Source organism: Lathamus discolor, chromosome 3 (genome assembly GCF_037157495.1).
Source record: "Lathamus discolor isolate bLatDis1 chromosome 3, bLatDis1.hap1, whole genome shotgun sequence".
In the NCBI taxonomy this organism is placed as follows: Eukaryota; Metazoa; Chordata; class Aves; order Psittaciformes; family Psittacidae; genus Lathamus; species Lathamus discolor.
The window spans coordinates 128943444-128969607 of NC_088886.1; the positions used below are offsets into that span (position 1 = coordinate 128943444).

The following is a 26164-nucleotide window of genomic DNA, read 5'->3' on the forward strand; positions in this document are numbered from 1 at the left end:
CCCGAGCCCCCTCCCAGCGCCTGGCCGGGCTCTCGGACAGTGCCCGTGGCGGGGGGCAGCTCGCTGGCTGGGCACGCCGGCGGCGAGGGGCAGATGCCGATTGAGATCGTGTGTAAAATCAAATTTGCCGAGGAGGATGAGAAGCAGAAGGAGAAAGAAGAAGGGGATAAGGAGAGCCTGATCGAGGAGCCTGCCCGGCCCCGCTCCCGGGACCTGGCCGCCTTCGCCAGCACCAGCACGCTGCACGGCCTGGGGCACATCTGCCGGTCGGGGCGGCTGGGTGTGCGCCAGACCCTCTGGGCGCTCGCCTTCCTCGCCTCGCTCGCCTTCTTCCTCTACCAGGCGACAAAGTCAGCGCTGCTCTACCTGGAGCACCCCCACGTCATGGCCCTGGATGAGGAGGCCACCCGTGAGATGGTCTTCCCCGCCATCACCATCTGCAACATCAATCGCTACCGGCACTCAGCGCTCACCGATGCTGACATCTTCCACTTGGCCAACATGACCGGGTTGCCCCCCAAGGACCGGGATGGCCACAAGGCCACGGACCTGCTCTACCCTGACCCCGACATGGCTGACATCGTCAACCGCACCGGCCACCAGCTCGACGATATGCTCAAGAGCTGCAACTTCAGCGGCGAGAACTGCTCATCGCGTGATTTCACTGTGGTGAGTGCACACCTGGCTCATCTTCACCGGGGTCCCTGCCGGTGCAGGGGGCATGCACCCGGACGCGCCTCGCTGGGGCAAGGCTCCCTGGCTCGCTCCGGCTGCTCAAGTTTGCATCTCTCTGTTTGAGTTTCCCTCCAAGTTTCACACGGAGAGAGAGAAAGGATCCTCCGTGGGAGCTCTTGGTAGGGCTCTGTGCTGCAGGACTGGGCTGTCAGCAGGTCTGTGCCAGAGGGGCTGCCAGGCAGGAGGTGCAGCGGGGGGCAGCGGGGCTCAGCAGTCCCCGGGGTGGGTATTCAGTGGGAAAGCTGCAGTGGGAAAGCTGTGATGTAGCGCTCTGCTCCAGCCTGTGCTTCCCTCTGGGTTGAGGTGCTCTGTTGCAAGATGCCTTACACAGGGAGAGTGGCTGGGGGTCTCAGGAGACATCCCATTGCACATTAAGGGAGCTTTCCTGCATTTGAGAGGGTTGGTGCTGGGATGGGTGTGAATCTGGAGGCAGCCAGCATTGCACAGGTGTTCACACACATGCCGAGCGGACCCGCTCCAGAGGCACAAGAGCTGGGGTGAGTGAGGGGCTGCCTGGGGCTGCCCACCCACAGTCCAGGTCTTGCTGGCAGGGCCTTGTCCCAGCAGTGCCCTGCCTGCCCAGGCAGACAGCTCCTGGCCGGGCACCGCCAGCGTGCAGATCCCACTAATATTGAGCCCGGAATCACAAATCCCCGCTGTGGTTTGGGAAAATAAATGTGCTGAACGGGCGGAATACCTGATGGGACCCTTTTCAGACCGTAATGACTCTGGAAATGAGCCGCCTCTCTCCTACGGCTGCCAGCGGCTACTGCTCGGCTGGCTTGCTGTTCTCCCAGGAGCAGTGCTGCCAACCGGAGCCTGCTTTGTGCCGGAGAGGTGGATGTGATGCCATGGGCTGTGCGGGATGCTGTGGGGGAAGAGGAGGCTCCGTGGGGCTGGAAATGGCTGATGCAGCATGTTTTGTTTCACTTCGTGCCCATCGGTACGCCTGCTCGCTACACAGGGTGATGCTGTCCCTGGGAAAGCACCGTTTCAGGGGGGCTGCACTATGAGAGGTGGTGGCATGGGGCATTGCAGTGGATTGGGAAGGAGAGGGGATTGGGAAGCAGCGAGGGGACAGCCCTGCTCCACCCAGGGCTTTACTGGGCTGTGTGCCTGCTCTGTGCCAGCTGCTGGAGTTTGCCAGGGAGAAGTGTGGTTCATCAGGGCTGGGAGCGGGGAGCTCTGGTGCTGGACAGTCCTGCACGTGGCTCGGCCTCGCTGGCTCCAGCCCTGGCGTCCTCCTGGGGAATCCTGCTTGCTTTGCCTTGCGGGGGAAGCAGCAAGCTCAGCCAGCACGGCGTGGCAATGGGATTTGGTAAGTGCTGAGCTGCGCTTGTGAGGCTGGCAGGGCAGAGCTCAGGCGAGGGGGGCTGGGTACAAGCTTCCTACAGCGTGGACACGGTGTGTGGTGTGTGCTGTGCTGTGTGGCAGCAGAGGGTGACCATCAGGACAGTCACCAGGACCTGGTTCCTCAGCAGGTGACCATGCAGGACCAGCTGGCCTGCCTGCCTCAGCTGCTTACGGGTCTGATCTCTGGTGTGCCAGCACCCTGCACTAGAGCATGCTTCAGGCATAAGGATGGTTGGTACCAGCTGACCCACAGCTCATGGCCCAAAGAAGGGAAGCCCAGGGCTCCCATTGCCTTCACCTCCCTGTCCCCTGCTCAGCCCTCCAACCCAGCCTTTGAGACACCAAGGGCTGTCAGCAGAAAGGGGCATCCCTATCACCTCTCGCTTTCCTGAAGCAAAGGAGTGAACCTGGGGCAGGAAAGGCTGCAGGGCATGGACCTGTGGAAGGATGAGGGAAGATGTGACTTCCCTCTGCCACATACCGTGTCCCAAAGTCTTGCCAGTGGAATCTGCCGAGGCATCACAACGTTTGCAGCTGGAGCCTCCTACTCCTGTTCCCTGAGCCGAATTGGTCCCTTGTGCCTCCTGGGAATGACTGAAACACAGCGTGAGCTGCTTGGCAGGCGGGGTGAGTCCCAGCTGTGATGTGTGGGCTTGGGTACTCCTGTGCCTCCCACCTGTGTCCCCAGTGAAGGGACACCCAGGCTGCCCTGTACCTAGCCGTTGTGTGGCAGGGAGCTTCAGGCTCCATTGGTCCCAGTCCTGGATCCCCATGTGTGCCTTTATGTTCAGAAAGCTCTTGTAGACCCATTGCAGTGGGTGGATATGTGAGTAACAGCATGCCCCAGCAGTGATGGAGGGCTCCCAGACTGCAGTACATCCCAGTGGGGTAAATGGCCTGGGGTCTCAGGATGCTCAGCTCGTTGCTGCAGCCCCTGGAGGAGAGGTTGCATCCCCAGGGATGAAGGAGAAGGGAAGGAGCTTTTCCTGCAGCCGTGCTTGCAGGGGTGCTGGAATCTTTCCTTCCCTCTGGGCACAAGGTGGACTTTCTCCAGAGGCAGGAAGTTTTATAGCACGAGGGTGGCCAAGCCGTGGGGCTGCCTCCGGCTGGATTCCGGCTCAGGAGCAGGAGCAGCACAGAGGCATGTCCCCTTGCGCTAGAGCTTGCAGTCTATGCTTACACAATAAATAACTCGTACGGATCCTTTAAATAAGAGCTGCGAGTGGTAAATGATCTTCCCCTATTCAACGTCACAAATCTACATTCTTTATGGGATAGCAAGTTAAGAAACTATTGGGGGGGGGGGGGGGGGGGGGGAAGTGCCCAGCATAAGCATCTTCCGTGTAATAAGGCCCGGCTGGGCTGTAAATCTCCCCAGCGGCGGGGACAGCCCCGAGCCGCAGCAAGGCTCCCCTGCAGCCCCGCTGACAAATGTGCCCCCTGCGTCGGCTGCCGGAGGGCCATGCTGGAGCCCCTTCAGACCCCCCTGCCCCCTGCTCCCCGTTCTGCACGGGGTCGCAGGGCTGGGCTGCCCCTGCTGCTGCCCAGTGCCTGCCGGCACGCTGCCCGGTGCCTCGGTGAGGGCGGTGGGTGCGAGCCCTGAGAGCTGGGCGAGAGCAGCTGCGGTGCGAGGGTGCAGAGCGTGCGGCGCCGGTGCGGGAAATCAATAGCGCTCTTTACGTGCCATTAAGCAGGCGGCCGGGAAGCGGCCCCGAGCGCTTGGGGCTCAGCTACCGCAGGTGGTTTGTGCCCACCCTCGGCCCCAAGCCGGGCACCCAGTGTGGCCACAGCCCGGGGCCGGTGCTGGCCACATCAGGAGGCACTGTGGGAAGGGAGAGCCCTCTCAGCGGTGCTTCGGGGAGGCGGGCAGCTGGGGCGTGCAGGGGTCTGGGGGCTGCGGGAGGGGGTGCGTAGAGGTGGTCTTCCCCGGCTAGCAGCAGCATCCCGCCTGCTCGCCGGCAGCGGCTGCGGCAGGAGGTTCCGCTCGTGGCCGGGCGGGAGCCTGGTGCCTTTCTCGAAACCGCGTCCCCTTGTCAAAAGCCTTTTGTTTCTGATGTGTGGCTGCCGAAGCCAGTCCTGCCAGGGCTGGAGGCTGGGGGGAGCGGGAGGTTGCTGAGAGCTGGCAATGCGTCTCGCAGCTGGCACCGGCCCCAGCTTTCCAGGCAGGGCTTCCCGCCTGCCCCGGACATGGGCAGCACCCCGTGCAGACCCCGGATGGGGAAGTCCCTATGGCTAAACAGGGGGAGCATCCTCAGCTGCACCCCAAGGTGGTCGTGGCTGGGGTGTGGGAAGGGGCAGCAGGCTGGCACTCCTGCCTCTTCTCAGTAAGGCTCTGCTACTGTCCCCCCCCCCCCCCCACCTTGCGACTAACGCTGATCCCGACGCGGGGACTCTCTCTGACCTTTCCACCAGAACTGTGCTTAATAAATGTCACATTTTCAGCACATTTTGACTTTGACTAAAAGAGCTGGACTCATTGCTCCTCACTTGCCCTGCCCTGACTGATGCCTGTTCAGCCCCCACCCTGTTTCCCCTCTCCCCCTGTGCGGGGCTGGGCATGCTCCGGAGTGCTGGGGACTCACCAGGGACCTCTCATCTGCTCATCAGACTTCAGGCATTGCAGGACCTGCCCTGGATGGAGCACAGAGCGGGTCTGGGGCCAGGCGGTGCCGTATGGGTCCCAACACAGCATCATCCCCGCTGGAAGGTGGCATCACTGTGGTGATGGTGGGTGGTCTGGGGCTGGTGGTGTTGGTACCCAGGAGAGTCTGGAGCATCCATTGCAATCCCATACCTGTGAGCTGCTCGTCAGAGCCCAGCCTTGCTCATTTGGGTCACCAGACTCTACGGACCCTTGTCCTGCAGCCCCAGTCCAGCGCCTGAGCCATCTCCCCAGGGGTTCAGTCTGTCCAGAGTACCCGTGCTCACAGCTTGGCCACCACGCTTGTGTGTCCCTAGGTCTGTGCCTCTGGGGTGCAGACGCACCACAGGTTGGTCGCACTCCTGTCTGCAGCCACGGCAGTGGCAGCTCGGGCACAGTTACACATGAGCCGCCTGGGCACGGCTCGAGGCGCTGTTTGTGCCAGAAAACGGGGGACTTTAATGCAATTCATTGCCATTTAATTTTACACAATTCCTGCTGCTTAATCCACTGAGAAATGCTAATTTATACAATTCACGTCTAAAAATAAATGTCAGTCCAGCAGCTCCCAGCAGCGGGTAGCTGCTCCCACCAGCCCCCCTGAACCCTTGTGCAGGGACCCCAGCCTGGAGCTCACCTTGCTCCTGGCCAGCTGGGCTGCAGTGCTTGGGCTGCAGCAGCAGGAGGGTGGATATGGGGGTAATGAGAATTTGGGGTATTGTGGTGGACGGCGAGGGGTTGGTTGCACTTAGGGATGTCACTGCAAAGCCCCTTATCACAGCAGGTCTTGGGACACCACGGCAAGGGGTCATGGGTTGTCTTGGTGATCTGGCGATAGATGAAGGTTGTGGATCTCCTGAAGTGTCTTTGGGACCCCCTCTCCCCTGTGGCTTCCCCCAGGAAAGACAGGCTCAGCCCTGAGTGTGGCTGGGGGTGCCGGGGGTGAGAGGGGCTTCCCAGTGCAAATGGCTGGCGTGGGGCCACCTGGGCTGCATGTGAGGAGTCCGGCTGTGGGCTGGGGCAGCTTCTGCGGGGCTGGCAGGTATTAATTGGTCAAAAAGCACCATTAATGAATGTGGGAGGGGAGGAAAGTCTGCACCTCTCCTGCCTGGGGAGTGAGGATAGATCATTAGGTCCCTAAGGAGGCTGCTCCACAGGGGAAAAGGAGGAGGTCAGATTCTGTGGAGGAGACCCATGGCTGGGAAGAACCTGTGTTCAGCTCCCCAGATAGCTGGCTCTTGTCCCCAGGCTTCTCCATATCCTGCTACTGTCCTCCCCATCCCCGCTGGCCTTTCATCTCCCCATCATTGTCTCATCTCTCCCTCCCCTTTGTTGAGCAGAAGCCCATAGGACGGAGGTGGCACCAGCAGCAGCGGTGACACTGGGGAGGGGGTGCCGGGGCAGTGGGGCAAGCAGGAGGGGCCGTGGGTGCCACCTCCCCACGGGAGGGGGCCGAGGCGGGGGAGCCAGGGGGCGCGGAGGCGACGCAGCGGGGGAGCGGAGATGCTGGAGGAGCCGGCGGCTTTCCCACCGTCTCCCTGATTGAGATTGGATCACTGCGAGCATAAAAAAGCTCTCTTCATAATTATATTTAATGAATTGACTTTAAAAGCTCTTATGCTCTTATCTGGGTAATTTAATATCACACACTTAATAAGCCTGTCTCTGATATGGGGGGGAGCCAGCGGCCAGGACGCCCGTGCCTGATGTGGCTCCCCAGGGATGTGGGACGTGCCACGAAGCTGGTACCACGTGCCAGGCTGGGCAGATCAGGGGCAGACCACCCGTGGGGTGTCTGGGGGCAGTGCCACCCCAGTGCTGCTGGCTGCAGAGTGGGGTGGGCACTTCGGGTGGCTGAGGGAGGGATGGGGTTGGGGCACCCAAGGGGCTTGGCCCCAGGAGTGGGTGCTTGCTGGTGCCTGGGGACACAGGGCTGTGGGGCTGACGGGGTGCAGGATGACTGGCTAGGGGGTAAGGGGGGCTTCATGAGGTGTAACATGGCTGGCTGGGCATGGTGGCTCTGGGCATGGGGCAGAGCAGGCTGGGGTGCAGGTATCCTGTACTGGTGGTGTGGTTGGATGCCACATGGCACCATGGCTGGCAAGGCATTGCGGTGACCCCGTCCATGGTGCCAGTGACACCCATGGCAGGGGTCCCAGGGCCAGCTGGTGCTGAGAGCAGTCATGGGGCAGAGTGCACCACGGGTCTCAGTGCCGTGATGCTGTTGGATCCCTGAGTTCCTCCAGCTCTGGCCACCTTCTCACCCAGGGTAGTGACTGGAGTGGCATGGGGGTAAGCAAAGGTTTGTCACTATAGTCTCTGCAGCTCTGTCCCCCGGCTCCTGCACTGCCAGCCGGGGTACTGGACGTTTCCCTGCAGGTAGGCATTGCTGCAGCCCCAGCAGGAGTCCCTGGCCTCCCCACGACCCATCGGTGCGTGCAGGCAGGAGCCTGCGGCAAGCCAGAGGGGCAGGCTCTGCCATATGGAGCCAGAGGCCCCAGGGACCATGGCGGGCTGGAGATGGGACCTGTGGTCTGGGGCCATGGGGGCAGACCCTGGTATGCCCCATACCAGGCGCTCGCTGGGCAGTGGGGTGGAAAGCCACTGGTCGGACTTGTTTCCCCTGATTGTCAGAGTTGGAGACTAGGGATCCAGCCGGTGCCCACAGCCTGACACCACATCCCTGGTCATCCTGCACCCTCGGGTCCCTGATTCCCAAGTGATGGAGGATGGCGCGGCACCTCTCAGTGTCCCTGCCTGCGCTGCTCCAGGACCCATGGCAGGGACAGGGAGGGTGGCAAGGGCAGGGTACATGGTGCTGGCCTGCGGCCGGTAGTCCCCAGGCGCGGGGGTGCCTGGCAGTGCCGGATGCCGTGCTCGCTGCCAAGGCCAGGCGGGCTGGAGGAAAGCGTGTGCCAAGGTGGCAGGGTGGGGGGACGAGGACACAGCTGCTGCCTGGCTTTGTGGGGGGTGGCGAGACCCCCGGCTCCCCGCCGGCTGCGTGGGGCAGGGGGCAGCCATGCCGGGTCTCCCTCCGCGGGGGAGCGGCTGGAGCAGGAGGTTTACGGAGCTGCACTAAGTGACGCAAATGGTTTGAAGCCCATAAAGAGAGACGGTTTTATGTAAGACGACTATATAAAGCTCTGCTGTTCTGCCATTGATGAGATATAGGCCTTTATTTATAGAAGGCAATGTTTGCGGTGCGAGCGCTGAAAGCCAGCCAGGGACCCACAGATAGGGCGTCGAGTCATTTCACATGCAGCTGTCGTCGACACTGTTCACACATTAAAGAAAAAAATTAACAAGTTTGCAGCCAGTCAGGTGGAAAAAACAATAATTGTTGAAAACCGTATTTCCCCCCTTTTCCAATAACAAATAGCTGGAACACTGCTAGGGAGGCTTGGGCTTGCTGCAGAAAGGATGGGCTGAGGCTCCAGCCAGGCTGGGTGATGAAGCGGGCAGGGAGAAGCAGCCAGGGGTGGGAGAGGAGCCCAGGCAGGGGCTGCAGGGGGTGCTGCCGGCACCCAGCTGGCTGGCAGTGGGGGGGAGACCCTGTCTGGGCATTTATATATCCAGGACCAGAATAACAGCCCCTGCGGGCAAGGACAATGAGGCCAGCAGAGCAGCACGGCCATGTGTGTGCTGGGGGCTGGGGAGTGGGAGCAAACACAGGAGCTGAAGGTGCTCACTGCATGGGGGGCTGTGGACCAAGCCCAGCTGAGTATTCCTGCCTAGTCCAACACTTCCCCTCCCTGCCTGTGCACACAGGGATGCTCTAAGGTTATTTCTTTGCCAGATGTGGCTGGGTTTTTACTGGAGAGCAAGCAGCAAGTCCCTGTGGTCAGAACGCCCTGCCAAATTTTGTTTCATGCACGAAAGGAGGAAAAACTTCTCATGATTAATTGTGCAGTAGGGGAGAACATGCATCTCTCTAACCTGCTCCTTGCTGGTCGCTGGCCTTTTCTCCCAGGTGCTGCCCCAACATGCAACCAGGGTGGAAGCTCATCCACAGGGTACGCTCCCTGCTTGGGCTGCATGGGGATCTCTGCCACGTCCTAACTCTGCAAGGGGAGGAAAGGCAGCCAGGGCTTTACAGCGGGGAGCAGTCAGGCTCCTGCTTGAGCAGCTTCCCGGCAGCTCCCCACACGGTTTTGTGGGTGGCTGTCCCCTGCGTACGCTGCAAAACCTTCCCTCTGTGCTCTGAGCCGTGCCCCAGCATGCTGCGCTAGCAGCAGTTACGGGCAGGATGCTGCCGGCCCGATCCACTGCAGCTGTATCACCTAGCCGGAGGTGAGGATGGCCCTGCCGCTGAGCCATGCTGCCAGTCCTGGGGGGCTGGACCCACCCCCTGACCTGCTGGGGCTCAGGGCTCCCACATGTGCCTGCCCTGTCCCCGGGAACCATCGCTGCCCGAGTGGCTGGGCCTCCCCAGCCAACCTCATGCAGGTGGGGGGGGCCATCAGCAGAGGCACCCCCAGCTCACCATGCCCCTCTCCGGGCACAGACATGGACCAGAGCGCACTTTGCTGTTAAACCTGCCTAAGCTCAGCTGGACTCAACAGGTTTTGTTCCAGCAGAACAAAAGGTTCCCTGCTGATTGCCTCCGGGAAGGTGAACACGGCAAGAAAGCCAGAGGCTGGGAGGACCTGGGGGTGCTGTGTCCCAGTGGAAGGAGGGTTGGGGACCCCTGTCTGTGTCGGGGAGCTCAGCTGGGCTGGAGACCCGGGCTGGCCCCTGTCCATGGTGGCTGTGAGATAGAGAGCAGGGGCTGGGGGCATCCACTGGCCTACTGCCAGCCACCAGCCCCTGGGATGGGCAGGGTGAGAGGGGAGAGGAGGCACATGCCTCCTCAGAGCAGAGCCCCTGATTAATCACTAACTGCCGACCCTCCAGCCAGCAGCTCATTAGCACTTTCATTCCTGGTGCTCAGTGGTGGGCTGTGCAGAGGGTGCTGCAGGTGCTGCAGGTGTTGTGGGTGATGCAGATGCTGTGGGTGATGCAGATGCTGTGGGTGGTGCAGTCGCTGTGGTCAGGTACAGGCAAGGCACCCCAGTGACAGTGGCTGCACTGGGCAGTCCCGGGGGCAGGAGGCATGCCCATGTCTCCTCCTGTATCTGTACCCTGGTTGTGCCCAGAGCATCACAGTCCCCGCGGTGTCACAGGGCAGGCAGCGGCTGTCAGCAGTGTAGCGGCCGTGGCGAGGTGTTGCACTCAGCTGCACAGGGATATCTCACCGGTCTGCCATGCCGGGGGAGCAGTGGCACCCCACACATCCCCTTGCTGTCCTGTCCCTCTGCCACCTGCAGCCACAGGGCGGCAAAGCAAGAGCTGCGGGTAGCACCCATGTCCCTGCGTGCACCGTGGTGACCCTGACACTACCACAGGCTCTTTCCTGACCCAGGTCTTCTTCCTCCCAGGCCAGGGCTCAGGCTGGAGAACCATCCGGGATGCCCAGCTGGGCCAGGGGAGCAGGGCAGGAGCAGGAGGGAGGCGAGTGCCCCAGGAGAACAGACACCAGCCGTGGATGTTGCCCATGGGCCTTGTACCCCATCCTAGGCATGTAGAGGTGGGCAGTGGGTGTTTGCAGCTCGACTACCCCCCTTTGCCCTCCAAACCCTGCTGTGCCCTTCACTCACAAGCTGCCTTCCCTGCAATTTTCTCACAGCCCAAGGAGGGAAGGAGGGACTGTGTGGCAGAGGGAAGCATCTCCATCTGTCTTCAGCACCCCAGTGGCTGGAGCAAGACAAGGCAGGGGCCTGTGGGTGCCCTGCTGTGGGGGGGGGGGGCAATGGGGCGAGGAGAGACAGGGTGCATATAGGGGCAAGCCGAGGCCCACACTGGGCCTGTGACCCCCATGGAGAAGGCACAGAGCAGCCCACCTTCCAAGGCAGCACAGGACCCAGGGCATGAAGTAAATCCAGCTGAGATTCATGTGAGTATTAATTACGCCCCAGTGGCTCAGCTCCCACCCAGCCAGGAAAGATGGGTTTGCACTGGTAGTGTGTTCCTTATGCCCGTCCCTCCCAACCCAGCCTGCTCCCACTGTCCTGCTGTGAAATGTGCTGTGCTGGGCCAGCTCTGCTCTCCTGGACCCATGGCACTCCCTGGTCCAGGAGGCAAAGCCATCACTGAGCAGGGAGGTGACCAGTCTGAGGCAGGAGCAGCGCGAGTGTTGTCAAGCAGCCTGGCGTATCCAGCTCTGGGGTCCTGCTGATTAGAGAGTGGCTGCAATCACATGGGCTTATTATAGGCAGAGGTTCACAGTGATTCCTGCCCTGATGGTGTGGTGCTGGTTGCACCAGGATGAGTTGCTCCTGCCTGAGGGCAGAAGCAGATAATCAGGGCCCCTCAGCCAGCTCTCCCTGCCCAGGCACTGTGTATCACATTCTCATTGCATTCCCATCCCAACCTATCCCACCCCATACTGGACACGGGTCCAGTGAGAGTGGTGCTGTCCTTGGAGCCCCCGTGCATGTAGCTCTGACAGCCGCTCTGTCCCTGCGTGCCTGGCTGATCACATCTTGGTGGAGTTGCTTTTCATAGACAGTTTTTCAGGCTCTGATCCCCTGCGCTGCTGCCGCCGCTCTGACATCCTGTTTTCTTATCGTCTGACATGACCTTAATTAACTCCCTGGGCTGATAACGCTCTGGGCTTCTCCTCCAGGAGCTGTATCTCGGCATCATGTCCGCCTCACCCACTCAGAGACCACCACAGAGGCTGTGCAGGCAGCCTGGAGAAAGGGAGAAGGGGATGCATAGGACAGGGCAGTGGTAGCTGGGGGACACTGGGATGACAGGGATTGGATGGGGCAGTACTGGAGGGGGTGACTTTGTGCTGCATTGAGAAGATGCTGCAAGGAAGATGCTGACAGAGTGGAGATGGCTGTCCTGGTGCAGAGGTGGGAGTGAGGGGTGGAGGGCTGTGCTGATGCCTGGGGCAGGCTGGCACAGGCAGTGGTGTCCGTGTCATCAGCATCCATCCCATGCAGGCAGAGGTGCTGCGCAGCAACGTGGAGGGGTCTTGGCCCCCCTTGCACTGCTGCAGGTAGAGCAATGGGGCTGCTCGGCCAGGAGTCGGGGTGCGGGGCTTGGTGGTTGAGCTGTCAGGGACCCATCACCCCAGGGAACTGCCGGTCTGCCCAGCTGCCCCTCTGCTGCCAGCGGCGCCGATTGAAATGCTGGCACCGATGACTTTTGTAGCCACTTTATCTCCTGCACTCGGCAAATATTGGCAGAGGGGAGATGATTTAATAGTGAGGTTTGCAGATGGGAATCACAGCGTGTGATCCCATCGGCTCCGTGCAGTGAGGCAGCCCGGCTCTCTCTGCAGGAGCCGCTGCTCACCAGGGCCGAGCCTGGCTTTGGCACAGCGCAGGACCAGTGGGGCTGCTCCCAGCACTGTCTCCCCACAGACTGGTTCCCAGCGAGGCACTGGTCTGAGCTTCACTGTGTTGCAGCACGTCTCATCCTCCAACACAGGCCCTGGAGTCCTGAGCTCACAGAGCCCAGCTCAGTCCCTGCTTGGGGGTCCTGTCACTCAAATGCCACCAGACCTGGAGGCGGCTCTTCCTTAGCAAGCATCTGGAGTGATGCCATAAGCCCTGCAAAAAGCAGAGGGTGCAGAATGTTCTCAGGTGGTCTTCTCTGTGCTTGCAGCCACACAACCCTCCTCCCAACAGCTCATAGTCTCCAAAATCTTGGTCCTGCCCATCTCAGCTGCTCATCTCCTATCCCTAGTCTCCCAGCCCAGACAGCAGGTAGAGTATGTGAACACTTGGTCCTGTGGCACCCATGGGCAGGGTGCAGTTTGTCCCCTCTGCTAGTGCTGCCTGCAGACACAGTGGGAGTTGTGTTTTCCTGAAGCTGGGCATGCAGTGGAGACCACAGTCATTATGGAAAGTGTGTACAGATACTCCTGCTCACAGCACGTGATGTATGGGCTGCTGCATGCAGCACACGGTCCTGGGAACATGGCGCTGGCTCTGAGCAGAGGAAAGGAGAAATGGTCTGAAGGACAGAGATGTGAGCTGCCAGTGCTGCTCCCCAGTGTATGAGAGGCAAAGGGGGCATGAGAAAGGGGATGGAGTCCCCCAGCTGCAGGTGCAGGTTGTCCCATCCTGTCCCTGCCAGGACTCATCCCTGCTCCCATAGCAAGCCCTAGGAGCCAGGAGGAGCCAGGGGGGAACACTGGGGAGTTCCTGAAGACACCAAGGACCAGCACAATGACAGTGTGGCTCAAGCATCCAGGAGAAGCAGACACCTTGGAAGCCCTGAGACCCACCATGCCCATCGCAGCCTGCTTGGTGAGCAGACGGGGAAACAGGGATAAAGGCTGCAGGGTATCCCCTGCCCACTGGTGCCTGCCCGGCAGCCCCACGGAGGGAGTCCCTGCCAGTGCCGGGGCGTGGGGGCTCTGTCGATCAGCCCCTCCGCCGGGAGCGTGCAGGCTGGGGAAAGCCAACCCCTATCATGTTTGTTCCATTGATTTAGCGCCGCGGAGAGGGTTTAATCAGCCTTTAGCCTGCACGCTCCAGCATTAAGAACAAATCCATTAGCCATGAGATAACCACAAAGGGTTGCGCTGAGGCTGGATGAGGTCCCAGCGCCTTCAAGATGCAAATTGGCAATCAAAGATCAAAGCCGCGCAGCTCCCTAATCTCTACTAAAAGGGCTCAGCTATTAACGAGCCCTTTCCCGCTGGGCTGTGATCACCCCACTTCACTCTGGCTCTCGATGTGCTGGCGGGTTACACCATCACCCAGGCTGCCTCCCTGAGCTGGCCCCGGGGAGGAGGGTGCAGCGGAGCTCGGGCTGTTTGTTTGTGTGTTGTTTCCTTCGGTTATGACATGCTGGGGTCAAATTTATGTTGGCGGGGAGACTGGAGCTCCCAGCATCATTTGAGGTGGTTCAGCAGCTGGAGGGAAGGAGAAGGGGAAGAGGCGGGAGCTGGGATGGAGCAGAATGGTGGGGGAGCTGTGTGGGGCTTATGTGGTGACTTTGGGGACAGAGGGGATGCTGGCAGGTGGCTGCCCCTCATGCTGCTGGGGATTTAGCCTGGTTCAGCTCCTGCCTGGCTGCACCAGGTGGCTCAGAGCAATCCCTGCTGGCCCCAGGGAAATCAGTGCTGAGGAGCACGGCAGGGGGGCAGGCAGCAGGGTTTGGGTGAGGAGCCAAGGCAGAGTGGGGAGCCTTGAAATTCCACTTTTGGGGCTATTCCTGCCCATCCCCTGTCACCCCGGGGCAGAGGGCGCACAGTGCCCCGGCTCCCATAGTCACCCTGTATGCTTCTGTGTGGTGCTGGGGTCAGGCTGCAGGTTGGGAGGCCTCCCCCCTCTCCCTGCCCAGGCCATCCTGCCTACGGTGCCTCTGTGCACAGCCACCCCAGCAGCCCCACGAGTCCCAGCAGCCCCACACCACACAGGATTGCTGCAAGGCCACTGAGCTGTGACTGGAGCGGCACTGCCAGCACCATCAGCAGATCTCTGGAAGCACGGATGTGTGTTCTGCTCAGCCTGGTCCAGCTTGGGGACCAGCATCCCCCCGTATCCTGCTGCAATGGTGAGAGGATGAGTGACGCACCCTGTGACATGTGGGCAGAGGACCCCTTCGGCCCTGGCAGTGGGGAGCAGAGGGTCATGCCCACCTCTCTTCCAGCCTGGGGACCTACTCTGCCAGCGGCTGCTTGGCAAGATGCTGCTCGTGGCTGTTACGGCACCCACAAACAGGCAGCACACTCTTGCAAGAGGAGCGGAGAGCAAGGCACTGGCAGCGCCTCCGCCAGGGTGACAATAAATCTTATCAGTGTAAATCCATCCGTAGGCAGCAGGATAACCCCCGTGACAACCCGGCTAGTGTGCAGGCTTCATCTGTGCTGTGGCAATGCTGCGGATTTACAGACAAATGCCATGGCTGGAGGGACTATGTCTGTGCCGGCACCTGTCTGCTCCCAGGAGGTGTCCCCCCACTCTGCCCACCCCTGCCCTGTGGCTGCAGCAGCTGCAGGGCCAGGCCGGGGGTGACTCAGTGACGTGAGCCATGGTGTCCCTGATGGGATGAGCAGAGAGAGGGGAGCTGGTCTGGCACCCATAGGGGAGGACCTGGATGGGTGAGGGTGGAGGGAGGGGGACATGCAGGATGAGGCGGCATTGTCCTGCCTGCTATCCTGACCCTGCTATGTCCTACTTGCACTGTCCCACAGAGCTCTGCCTCCTCCATCCACCTATGAGCACATGAGCATCGTGCAGGCTGGACCACCCTACATGAGTGCGGTCAAAGACCAGGGAATGTGTGAGTGCATGTGTGACATGGCAGTATGCCCCAAGGCTGTGTGACAATGCCAGGTGTGAGCAGCACCGTGTGTGAGACAGTACGCTCTGCGGGTGCAGTCTGTGTGCACATGCCTCTGTGTGTGCGTTCCTGTGCAGCCGCCCCGCTCCAGCTGGGAAGCAGGGGGGATGCGTGTGCCGGGCGTGGGGTGCTGGCGTGTGCTCCCCAGCGCAGCGGGCCCGGAGGAGGCTGTGGCTGAGGCAGTGGAGCGAGGCGGGCTGGCAGTAGCCGCTGCCCGAGGCCAGCGCTCCCCGGCTCAGCTCCCGCATCTCCAGGCGTCGCGGCCCGCGCAGCCGTGGGAGCAGTAATGAGATGGAGCAGCAGAAGGACGGCGAGATAAGGCTGCCTGCGCTGCCCCAGCAGATTAAACGCTGGGATTAAGCAGGCGGTGCCAGCTCTGCTGCCTTTTTATCTCGTTGCTTCTCTCCTCTTATTCTCCCGCAGTCGATAGTGAACGGTCTCTGAGCTGTCAGCAAAGGAAATTGCTTGTTAACCCTTTGGGGACGGGAGGCACAGCACTCCCTGCGCGGTTGCTTTCGAAGATTAAGCATTCCCCGGGCACCGGGAGAGCCCTGCCTGTGCTGGTCAGGATCACCGCGGGCACTGCATACCCTCTGCATGCCTCCCCGCAGTGCCCGGCATGCGGAGGGTAGCAAGGCAAGGCTTCCAGGATCCTCTCATACCTCTTAGCCAAAAGCCACCAGCATCAGGCACATGCAGAACAGGGGACATCCTGCAGCGCTGGGGTCTTTGCAGGGCGAAAGCAGGCAGAGGCTGCCTGAGCTCCACGAAGGAGCCCCAGCGACACTGTGCACCCCACTTTCGGGTATCCTTTATGCTCCCTGCTTCCTCCAGCCTGCAGAATGGTGGGCTCAGTGCCACATCTCTACCTGAAATCACAAGCTGGGCGTCCTTTTCTGGTCCTGAAGCCAAGCAGAATGGACCAGCTGTGTCTGCACAGCACTACACATGGTGCTGAGTCTCCTCTGCCTGTCAAGAGAAGCCCACTAACCAAAGCCGTAATTATTGCTCTGTATGTGTGTGTTTTGTTGGGTTTGCGGCAGGGAGGCTGAGCTGCAGCCCATCCCAGCGCTTATCCGTCGCATGCTGTGCTGTGTGCCCAGGGGCGGTGTGCCGGGCACAGGGGTATCTGAGGATGGGAAGCGGCTGGAGATCCAGAGGGTGCTCAGATTGATAGCAGGATTGCTGCTAAGCACAGTCCAAAACCAGGTTAGCAAGTTTAGCGGTACAGCTTTGGTGCATCTTTCCAGTGACACTGAGCACCTCCTGGCTCTGCCCCCCAGCTTTCCCTATGTATCTCCCAGAGGAAGCAGGAGGCAGAAACATGGGGCAGAAACCTCCTGCAGCCCCAGCACCCAACCCATATGCTTAGGGAGAGACCAGGGTAGGTAGGCAGCACATTCAACATCTCAAGAGAGGTTTTCTGGCTGCCAAAAGGCTGAAGTGGGCTTCCCCAGCTCCTGCCCCCATGCTCTGAACCACAGCACACCTCCCACCTCTGTCAGCAGCCCCAGCACTTCATCTTTTGCAGTTCTCTTGGTGTTGGCTCCTTCACGTGCCCGAGTGACCCTTTCAGTTGATGCTTTAAAGTGCTTGGTGCAAGCAAACCATATGAAAGCACAAGCTGCTGGGAGATCTGGAGGTAGCAGGTTAGCCTCAGCTGGGGGGGTCCTGACCTGGGTGGGGTGCTGGCCCATGGCTGCTGTGGGATGGAGAGGGCAGGAGCCAGGCACCTCACCGGCACAGTGCGGGAGCCGTGAGCAGCCGGGGCTGAGGAGGCTGCTGGTGAGCTAGAGCAGATGCTGTGCCGGGCAGCCGAGCTACACAGGCAAGCAGTGCCTGAATCCGGAGAGGAAACCGGGAGCAATTGGCATGTGCAGGCTGGCAGGCTGGAGCCTGCGAGGGGATGGGATTGCTGTTTATAAATACATCAAGAGAGTAAACACAAGGGAGGGAAGAGAGCTATTAAAACCGAGGGACAATGCTGGCATGAGAACAAATGGTACAAACTGGCCATGAATAAATTTAGTTTGGAAATGAGGAGATGAGTGAGATTCTGGGATGAATTTCCCCAAGGAGCAGTGGCAGGGGAAAGCACAACTTTGTGATGACACTTGCTCTGCTACCGGAGGCAGTTGTGTGCTGCCATGGCTGCTCAGTGGGGCTGAGAGTTGAAGACCTGCGGTCCCCAGCTCCTTGCCTCAGTGTCAGAGCCATCCAGGCTCTGTGTGGCGCCAGCAGTATGTCACCATACAGCTCCTGCCTCAGTTGGTGCAGGACTCCTGGGGCAATGACTTGCATGTATTGCTCTTTTCCTGGCACACGGGTTTGGGTGTGCTGTCACAGATGCTGCTCCTGAAAGCAGTATGGTGCCAAGTGTTCCCTCTTTACAGATGTCACTGGCAGCACTGGGGCAGAAGCACTGGAAAGGTGCATGCACAGTGCATCCCTCTGCCATGCATTGCATCCCCATGCTCCAAACCTGCCAGGAGCAAGGAGTCCTGTTCCAGATCCTGCCTCTTCCTGGGGGCACTGGACCGCATGCTGGCCCCGATGCTGCAGCCTGGCAGTGACCTGCTGGCCCTGCTCAGCGCTGGGGCCTGGGTGCCTCCCGTGGCTCTGCCTGGCTGGTGGTGCAGCCCGCAGCACAGCTGAGTACTTGGTATTCCAATAGCGAGCCTGCTTGGCACGAGAGGGGCTCTGCCAGCACCATGCACCCATGTCTCCGCTGCTGGCTCGGGCCTGGCCATGGGGCTCAGCTGGCACAGGCTGTCCTGTGGCACAGAGAGACACATCTGCAGTGGCAGGAGGGGTCCCAGCCCCTCTGGGATGTGCCCACAGCATCCCCCAGGCCCCTGCCAGTCCACTGCTCTCCCTCCTCCTGGGGAAGTGGGTTGTGCACTGCAGAGGATGCTCCAGAGCTTGGCACTTCACAGGATGACAGAAACAAGGACCCCAGCCCACAGCTGGTGTGCCCTGCTTGGGGCTGAAGATACCCTGCTCTGCTTGGACTGAGGGTGCAGAGCCCAGTGCCCCATGGAGGCAGGAGCCTCAGGCCCACACGGAGGGCTGCATCCTGCAGCACTGAGCAGAGGGCTGCACTGAGGTGCTGCTGCTGTGGAGGATGGTCATACCACCACCGGAGCTGGGTTTGAGCCAAACTGGCGCCATTCCCCAAGCCCTCCTGGGAGCGGGGAAGGGAAATGGTGCGACCATGCATGAGAGGGGACATTTGCAGCAGCAAAAACATCCCACTGGCTCAGAAAATTGCTGCAGAACTGGGCTTGAAATGAGTTGAAATTGCTGAATCCAAGCGGATCTCATATCCTGGGCAATTGCAATGCTGGCGTCAGCGCTTCAGCTTCCCTCCTGGGGCACCCAGGCAGGGCCTTGATGTGCTGTGTGTGGGGAGTGGGCTACTGGGGATGTGGTGGGGGGCTGCCAAGAGAGGCTGCGGGCACAATGAGGGGCTTCGGCAGAGCTGTTCTCCGGGGCAGAGATGGCTGCAGTAGGGGCAGGAGCAGATCAGGGGCAGCATGGTGGGTGTGCCATTGCCCCAGCTCTACCAGTGTTGCCCGTTTGTCCCCAGCTCCTGTGCCATGTCTTCTGTCCAAGAGCATCTCTGTGCCTGCAGCTGCCCGGGCTCACTTAGAAGCAGCATTTCCCATTTTGGAGGCTGCTTTCCTTTATACCATAGCCCTGCCCATGCTAATTTGGTCTCTGGGCTGGGGTAGCTGGAGATCACCCTTAAGGTTACCCAAAGACTAGCATCCCTGCCAAGCCCAGAGTGAGAGCACTCCAGTGTCTTCCCTGTCCTCATTCCCATCATACCCCAGTGATGACTGTTCTCAGGAGGACCTCCATGCTGGAGTGCTCACTCCTGTGTGGTGTGCCCATGCCCAGGGCCTGCCTGCCAGCTGCGTGATGCAGAGGGGATGTGGGAGCAGAGCTGGGTGTCCCAGTGGGGATGTGGGAGCAGGGCTGGTGCCCTGGGCATGCAGGAGCAGGACCCGCTGGCACTGCACATGCCGCAGCTCATTTCTCTTGCATGAAAACGTTTGGCTGGAAGCTTAGCTCGGCCTCTTGTCTCCTCAGAGCAATCAGGATTTGTCGCTGCTTGCAATGTCTAACGTCGTCTTCCAGAGGCTAAATACCATGGGGAGCCATGTAAGCCGCGGAAATACCTGCGTGAGCTGGGATCAGCTGGAGGCTGGCACAATGGGCTGGCAGTGATGGGGATGTGGGACTGGGAGCGCATGGGGCTGGTGCTTGTGCTCACAAGGTGGGCTGTTGTGAGCCTGGGTGAGGATGCTGGGGGCCAGCATCCTTGCTCCCCTGGGACTCCTGAAAGCAGAGGGGCAGGACAACAAGCCCCAGAGGAGTGGAGAGGACCTGGGGGGGGACCCGAGCTGTGTGGGGTGGGGAGGAGGATACAAGACCCCCCAGTGATCTCTGGCTGGGATCCGCCTGCTGAGGTACAAGCAGCTATTCCTCTCAAGGTCAGCGTGTCTCCACAGCAGAGAGCAGGGAAAGGAGGAATTATATTAAGAAATTCCCTCCCTAATGGGGTCTCCCCTGCACAAGAGCATGGCGTGGGGATGTCGGTGTGCAGTGTTTGAGCAGGGAGACCCACACATGTTGTGGGAATCCTGCCATCCCAGCTGGGAAGCTGCAGCACCCATGGGTGCCTGGCATGTGGAGCAGAGTGCCCTGGGGCCTGTGCCCCAAGTGCTGTCCTCAGACGGACATATGTACTCCAGCCCTGCAGGGCACTTTTCTGGGTCAGCTGCAGGGAGAAAATCATGTTCCCAGTGCAGGCAGGCTCTCCCCTGCCCTTCCTCCTCCTCACGTGCTCCCTCTTACCTAATTGAGTTTGTCATGCTGGAAAGGCAAAGCCCTGCAGGACTGTGCTGTGCTCTCTCCAGCACAATTTCACAGCTGGCCTTGGCACCCTGGCAGCCGACAAGTGAGTAACTCAGCTGGGCCCCTGCCCTCCCCACATGCCCACCTGCCTGGGGCTACAGTGGACAAGGCCACCGACACCGCTGGACCTTCTTCTCCAGCCCTACCCAACACTGGTCCCTGTCCCCAGGCTGTTTGTCCCCACATGCCCCGGCCTCTGTACCATGTCCCCATCCCTCGCCTGACTCCGGGGTGATTATGATGCTGCCCAGAGATGTCTGAACCGACATGAGATGGAAGCGTTCAGAGAAATGACATTTCCTCCAGCCTGGGAAGCTCATCCTCCGTTTAAAAGAAAACTAATATAAAAGCTGCCCTGGTGTGCAAGGTGCTGATGGTATCAGACTAGCAGCCTCCGGCTCTCAGAGCCACAATAAATCTCAGCAAGAAGCAGAGCCAGCTCCAGCAGCCCCATGCAGACGTGCCGGCACGGTGCGGGGGGGCCGAGCCGTGCCCCGGGGATGGTGAGGGACACACGGGCTGAAAGGGGCAGCTCAGCATCGGTGGGGGTGACCCAGGGGCTGGTCCCGAGGGCGCAGAGCGCAGGGAGTCCGCTGCCGCGCTCCTGCTCACCCCAGCGCCGCAGGGACAGTGTCAGGAGCGGTGCCAGCCCTGCGGTGTGGGGCCACGCAGGTGGCGAGGGCAGCCCCACGGCCTCAGCTTCGTGCTCCCGGGGAGCCCGGCTCTGCCCCAGGGAAGCACTGCGGCCTCGCAGGAACATTTCTCTCCAGCAGAGCAGGCGGCAGCGCTGGCACCGCGTGGCGGGTGGGATGGGGACCGTCCTTCCCCGGGACACACCGTGCCTGGGGCCTCCTGTTCCCCGCTGCCCTAGGCCGCGGCTGCCGGCGGCGGGGCCGGGACGCTGCCCGCACCCTCCCTGCGCAGCACCCCAGGCACAGCGCTGCCGGCCCGGCCCAGGGGCCGCCCGGTACCGGGCCGGGCGCCGGAAGCGGGGCCGGGCGGGACCCAAACGCGGTGCCCTGCTGCCCCCTGCCGGAGACCGGCCCCGCAGGGAGCGGGCTGCTCGAGCGGAAGGTGTCCTCGCCCGGGGCAGCGCGGTGGCGTTGAGGTCCCTTCCAGCCCAAAGCATTCTGCGATTCTATGGTTCTGTGCCAGCTCGGATCCTGGCTGGGTCCCCAGTATGGCTACAGAGTCACGGCTTGCTCAGGCAGCAAGGCCAGCAGCATGGATGGTGCGGGAGTCACTGCTGAGGCGAGTTGGAGTTCCCCTCTTGTTGCTGCCCTCGTCCTGCCCAGCTGCCCTTTGCAGGGGGCACAACAGCCCTGGCTCATCCTGGGGGTGCAGCGTCTGGGGACCCCCCGGGCGCCATCCCGTGCCTTGGCAGGGCTGGTGCCAGAGGCAGCGGGAGCAGCAGCAGTGGGACATGAGGAGCTGCCGGGAGCGTGGCGCTGAGCTCCACAGGCACCCTGACAGGCTGCCGAGGCCCTGCCAGCCGTGCTGACAGCTCGGTGCAGAGACACCGCCCGCCCCCGCCGCGCTCTGATCACGGCATCACCGTCACTTCAAAGCGCCAGCCGGGCTCAGGTGGGCTCGCACGCAGCTCCCGCCCCGTGGCTCTGCGCCTCCTGACCCACAGAACCCAGATCCTCTGGGGCCCTCAGCGCCAGGGCAGGGGATACCAGTGTACAGCACTTGGGACCAAGGAACACACGTGGTCCCAAGCACTGCTGGCAGGAGTCCATAGCCCCTCGGGCCTGGCACTGTCCTGCCTCTGCGGGGCAGGGCTCCCAGCCCCAGAGAAGACACGGCTGGGGACCCCGGGGCGGGGGGAGCAGGGCCAGGGCACAGGACAGTGGAGATGAGCTGGAGCGCAGCATTTCTATGCGCAGGTCTCACACAGTGTCACTGGAACAGGGAATCACCACCCAGACACAGGCGCCCACCATGCTGGGGCACTGCGGGCTGCCAGTTCCCTCTGCCCAGGGTAACACAACACCCCCCAGCCCCCTTTCCTGTCCCAGCCCAGCTCAGGGAGGAATTTTCCATTCCCGAATGGAGGTTGGGGGAAGGCGTGTTTGTAGCAGCCCCCTCCTCTCCCCCCCCCATCGCCCGTCACTGGAGCAGCTCCGGGAGGCGCCTGACACGTTTGTCTCTAGGTAGGTGCACAGCAAAAGCCTCCCTGGAGGGAGAGCTCCCTGGAGGGGCCCTGGGCAGCCTCGGGAGCAGGCTGCACCCCACTTTCCAGAGGAGCTACCCTGCCTGCAGCCATGCCGCTGCCCTTTGCCTGTTGCCAGGACGGAGAAGCCCTGACAGCAGCTCAGGATGGAGGCGCTGCCCAGTTCGCCGTCGGCGTCCTGCGAGCCACCAGGATCCCCGGACTGCACTACATGTGCACCCGGCCGCAGTCCCGCCTGCGCCGCCTGCTCTGGAGCCTGGCCTTCCTGGCCTCCGCCGGGCTGCTGGCCACCGGCGCCACCGACTGCCTGCACCACCTCCTCTCGTGGCCCGTGCACACCCGGGCACGCCTCACCCGAGCCCCCCAGCTCCGCTTCCCGGCTGTAACCCTCTGCAACCCCAACCGGGCACGCTTCCTGCACCTTACCAAGCCTGACCTCTACTCGGTGGGGCAGTGGCTGGGGCTGGCCTGGGAGAACCACTCGCTGGTGCCCGAGATGCTGGCCGTGCTGGGGGAGGACCGGCGCGCATGGCTGACGCGTCTTGCCAACTACTCGCGCTTCTTGCCACCCCGCCGCTCCGAGCACACCATGCAGAGCTTCTTCCACCGCCTGGGCCACCAGATCGAGGACATGCTGGTAGACTGCCGCTTTCAGGGAGAGCACTGCGGCCCCCAGCACTTTGCCCCTGTGAGTTCCCACCTGGCAGGGGCAGGACAGCCAGGCTGCCCCATGGGCACTGGGAGAGATGCTTCACATCCCCCAGCAAGGGCAAAGGGGTGGCAGCATGGGAGGGGGAGGCTTAGATGAGCCTTTCCAAACTTCCTTTCTAGCACTGCCGAAGGATTGCAAAGGGATTCCTGGACCTCATCCCGCTTGCAGAACACCCTGCCTGCTCCCTCACCACCCCCCTTTCTCCATTCCCAGGTTTACACACGGTACGGTAAGTGCTACACGTTCAACGGGGACCGGAGGAACCCGCGGGTGACCCGCCAAGGTGGCATGGGCAACGGGCTGGAGATCATGCTGGACATCCAGCAGGAAGAGTACCTGCCCATCTGGAGAGAGACGAGTGAGTGGGGCAGCGGCGTAGGCAGGGCTGGGAGGGAGGGCTGCTGGGCAACCAGGGCACGCTGGTTGGGGGTAATGAGACAAGCAGGCACCAGAGCTGTGCTGGGTGGGTGCAGGCATGCAGCCCCTCTGTCCTTCTCCTGCAGACGAGACGTCATTTGAAGCTGGCATCCGGGTCCAGATTCATAGCCAGGATGAGCCACCCTACATCCATCAGCTGGGCTTTGGTGTCTCGCCTGGCTTCCAGACCTTTGTGTCCTGCCAGGAGCAGCGGGTAAGGAAGGATACCCACAGCCCAGGGAGGGTCTGCAGGCACCCAGCCCAGTGCAGCCCTGCAGCGATGCCCCTCTCACCCTGGCAGCTCACCTACCTGCCGCAGCCATGGGGGAACTGCCGGGCCAGTGTGCAGGGGGAGCAGACGCTGCCTGGCTATGACACATACAGCATTGCCGCCTGTCGCCTGCAGTGTGAGAAGGAGGCCGTGGTGCGGAGCTGCCACTGCCGCATGGTCCACATGCCAGGTGAGGGGTGTGCATGTTGGCATAGGGACACCTGCCCAGGGCTCACTGGCCTGCTACAGCCTACACCGAATGATCACCCCTGCCCCAACCCTCTCCACCCAGGGGCCACCCCATCCTCTCCACATGCTGGGTCAGCCCCTGTCCTACCCTCCTTACACTCCAGGTTAGCCTCTTCCCTGTCTGTACCTAGGGGCCACTCCTGCCCCAGCCAATCTGCACCCACGGGCCACCCATCCCATCCCCTCTGCATTCAAGGGCCACCTCTGCCCCACTGCCTTCAGGGGAGTGCATCAAGGGTGGGGGGCAGAAGTGGGCCAGACTGTCACCCCCCTAACCAGCTGCTTCTCTGCAGGCAATGAGTCCATCTGCTCCCCCAACGTGTACATCGAGTGTGCTGACCACACGCTGGGTAGGTGAGGCGGCAAGCGGGCGGCTGGGGGCCAGCTGAGTGCCCCCATAGAGGTGGCTGGGGGAATGCGACCATGCCAATGGGTGCATGCCCCCAGACGCGGCTGTGGAGGACAGCCAGGAGCGCTGCAGCTGCCCCACACCATGCAACCTGACCCGCTATGGCAAGGAGATCTCCATGGTGCGCATCCCCAACAAGGGCTCAGCGCGCTACCTCGCCCGCAAGTACAACAAGAATGAGACCTACATCCGGTGAGTTGCTGGTGCTGGGATGTGCTGCAGGGTGGGCAGGGAGCTGGGAACCTGGGGAACCCCCACCCCGCTCCTGCCAGCATGCATGGAGCGAGTCCTGCCACACATGGTTCTTGCAGCATCCTCTGTCCAGGGATGGCTGCCACTAGAGTATCTCCCTGACATGTCCCTAACCTCCCAGCCCTCCTGATAGCACATCCCCACCCCATGGTTCCTCCTGGCCTGGGACATACCCCTTGTATGTGTTCACCACACCATCCTGAATAACTGGAAGCACTTAAGAGCTGGAGGGCTGGGGGACAGAGGTGGTTGGGGGGCAGGTGTGGTGGAAGAGTGACCTGCCCTCCTTGCTGACCATTATGTTGTCCCCACAGGGAGAACTTTCTGGTGCTGGACATCTTCTTTGAGGCACTCAACTATGAGGCCATTGAGCAGAAGAAAGCCTACGACCTTGCTGGGCTTCTCGGTGACTCCCCCAACCTACTCAAGGGACCCTGGGGTGGGGAGCTCTGGGTCCCAACCCCAGAGGATGTGGGGCTAGTCAGGGAGGGACCACAGAGGGCAGGAGCTGGCTGCAGACAGCCAGAAGGATGGCATGCTGCTGGCTGTCCCCTGTCCTGCATATACCTTCCTCCCTCTGTTCTGCCATCCCTGCCCCTCTGATCACACTATCCCTCTTCTTCTGGCAGTCCTGACACTGCCCACAGCCCCACTAGCCCACCCCAGGCTTCCAGTGTGTCTTGGTGACCATCTCCTTCTCCTCCCCAGGGGACATCGGGGGACAGATGGGCCTGTTCATCGGTGCCAGCATCCTCACCATCCTGGAGATCCTGGACTATGTCTATGAGGTGTGCCAAACCTTCTGGGCTGTGTCGCAGCAGTGGGAGCGGGTGAGGTACAGCGCAGGGGCTGGGCTCCCTGTGGAGGGAGTGCGGTGTATGGGCCACCCGAGGGGGCTATGACAGCCCGCAAACCGGGGAATGCCCAGCAGGAGGCACTGGGAAATGCTCCAGTATCCCCCTGTGACCCGAGGACGGGGAGAGTGGAGGGCAGAGGTGCTGCTCCCACTGTTAGCCCCAAGTCCCCCGGCAAGGAGGGGAGCGGGTGACAGTCGGTGCAGGCTGGGGTGCCCACACGTGGGGTGCCACCTGTGTGTGGGTCCAGGGCTGACCCTTTGTCTGCATCCAGGTCATCCGGGACAGGGTGAGCCGGGTCCTGCGACGCTCCAAGCCACCGCTGAAGAAGCCCTCAGGCAGCATTGCCACACTGGGACTGGAGGAGCTCAAGGACCAGGTATCCCCATGGGGCTGGGCTGCCCTAGGTGCTGCAAGGACAGGACCTGGGCTCCCTGAGTGGCAGGGAGCTGGGTGCCCCCCAGGGTCTCCTGGGAGTCTCCTGGGGACAGGCTTTGCTGGGTGTGGGTGGAGGGTGCAGGGGATCCTTTCACACCCCACTGACTGCCATCCCTGCAGAGCCCCTGCGAGACGCTGGGCCGACACGTGGAGGGTGCCTACAACACGGGCATCCTGCCCAACCACCACCACCGCCACCACTACCCTCACCAGGGCGTCTTCGAGGACTTCGCCTGCTAGGCCAGCTCGGGACGGGGGGGCAGACCCCCGCCACCCCCCTCCCCACCGCCCGCATGGAGAGGGACTGCAGCAGCGGGTGCAGCGAGCGCAGGCCCCTGCCTCCCCCACCCCACTGCCAGGACTGGCCCGTGCTGTTCGCCCCCGGCG

The 26164-nt window shown here is 61.7% G+C and overlaps 1 protein-coding gene across 2 annotated transcripts; it reads left to right on the forward strand.

Moving 5' to 3' along the window:
- Positions 1 to 93: 93 nt before the first annotated feature.
- ASIC4 (acid sensing ion channel subunit family member 4) lies at positions 94 to 26164 on the forward strand. Of its 2 annotated transcripts, XM_065672863.1 has the most exons (10): positions 94 to 669; positions 23101 to 23245; positions 23391 to 23518; positions 23606 to 23765; positions 24118 to 24174; positions 24272 to 24425; positions 24800 to 24891; positions 25194 to 25273; positions 25614 to 25718; positions 25898 to 26164. In XM_065672863.1, the coding sequence occupies exons 1-10, from the start codon at positions 94 to 96 to the stop codon at positions 26015 to 26017; spliced, it is 1617 nt and encodes a 538-aa protein (XP_065528935.1). In that variant the 3' UTR covers positions 26018 to 26164. The 2 variants fall into 2 exon arrangements, with proteins under 2 accessions (XP_065528935.1, XP_065528936.1); XM_065672864.1 differs by lacking the exon at positions 24118 to 24174.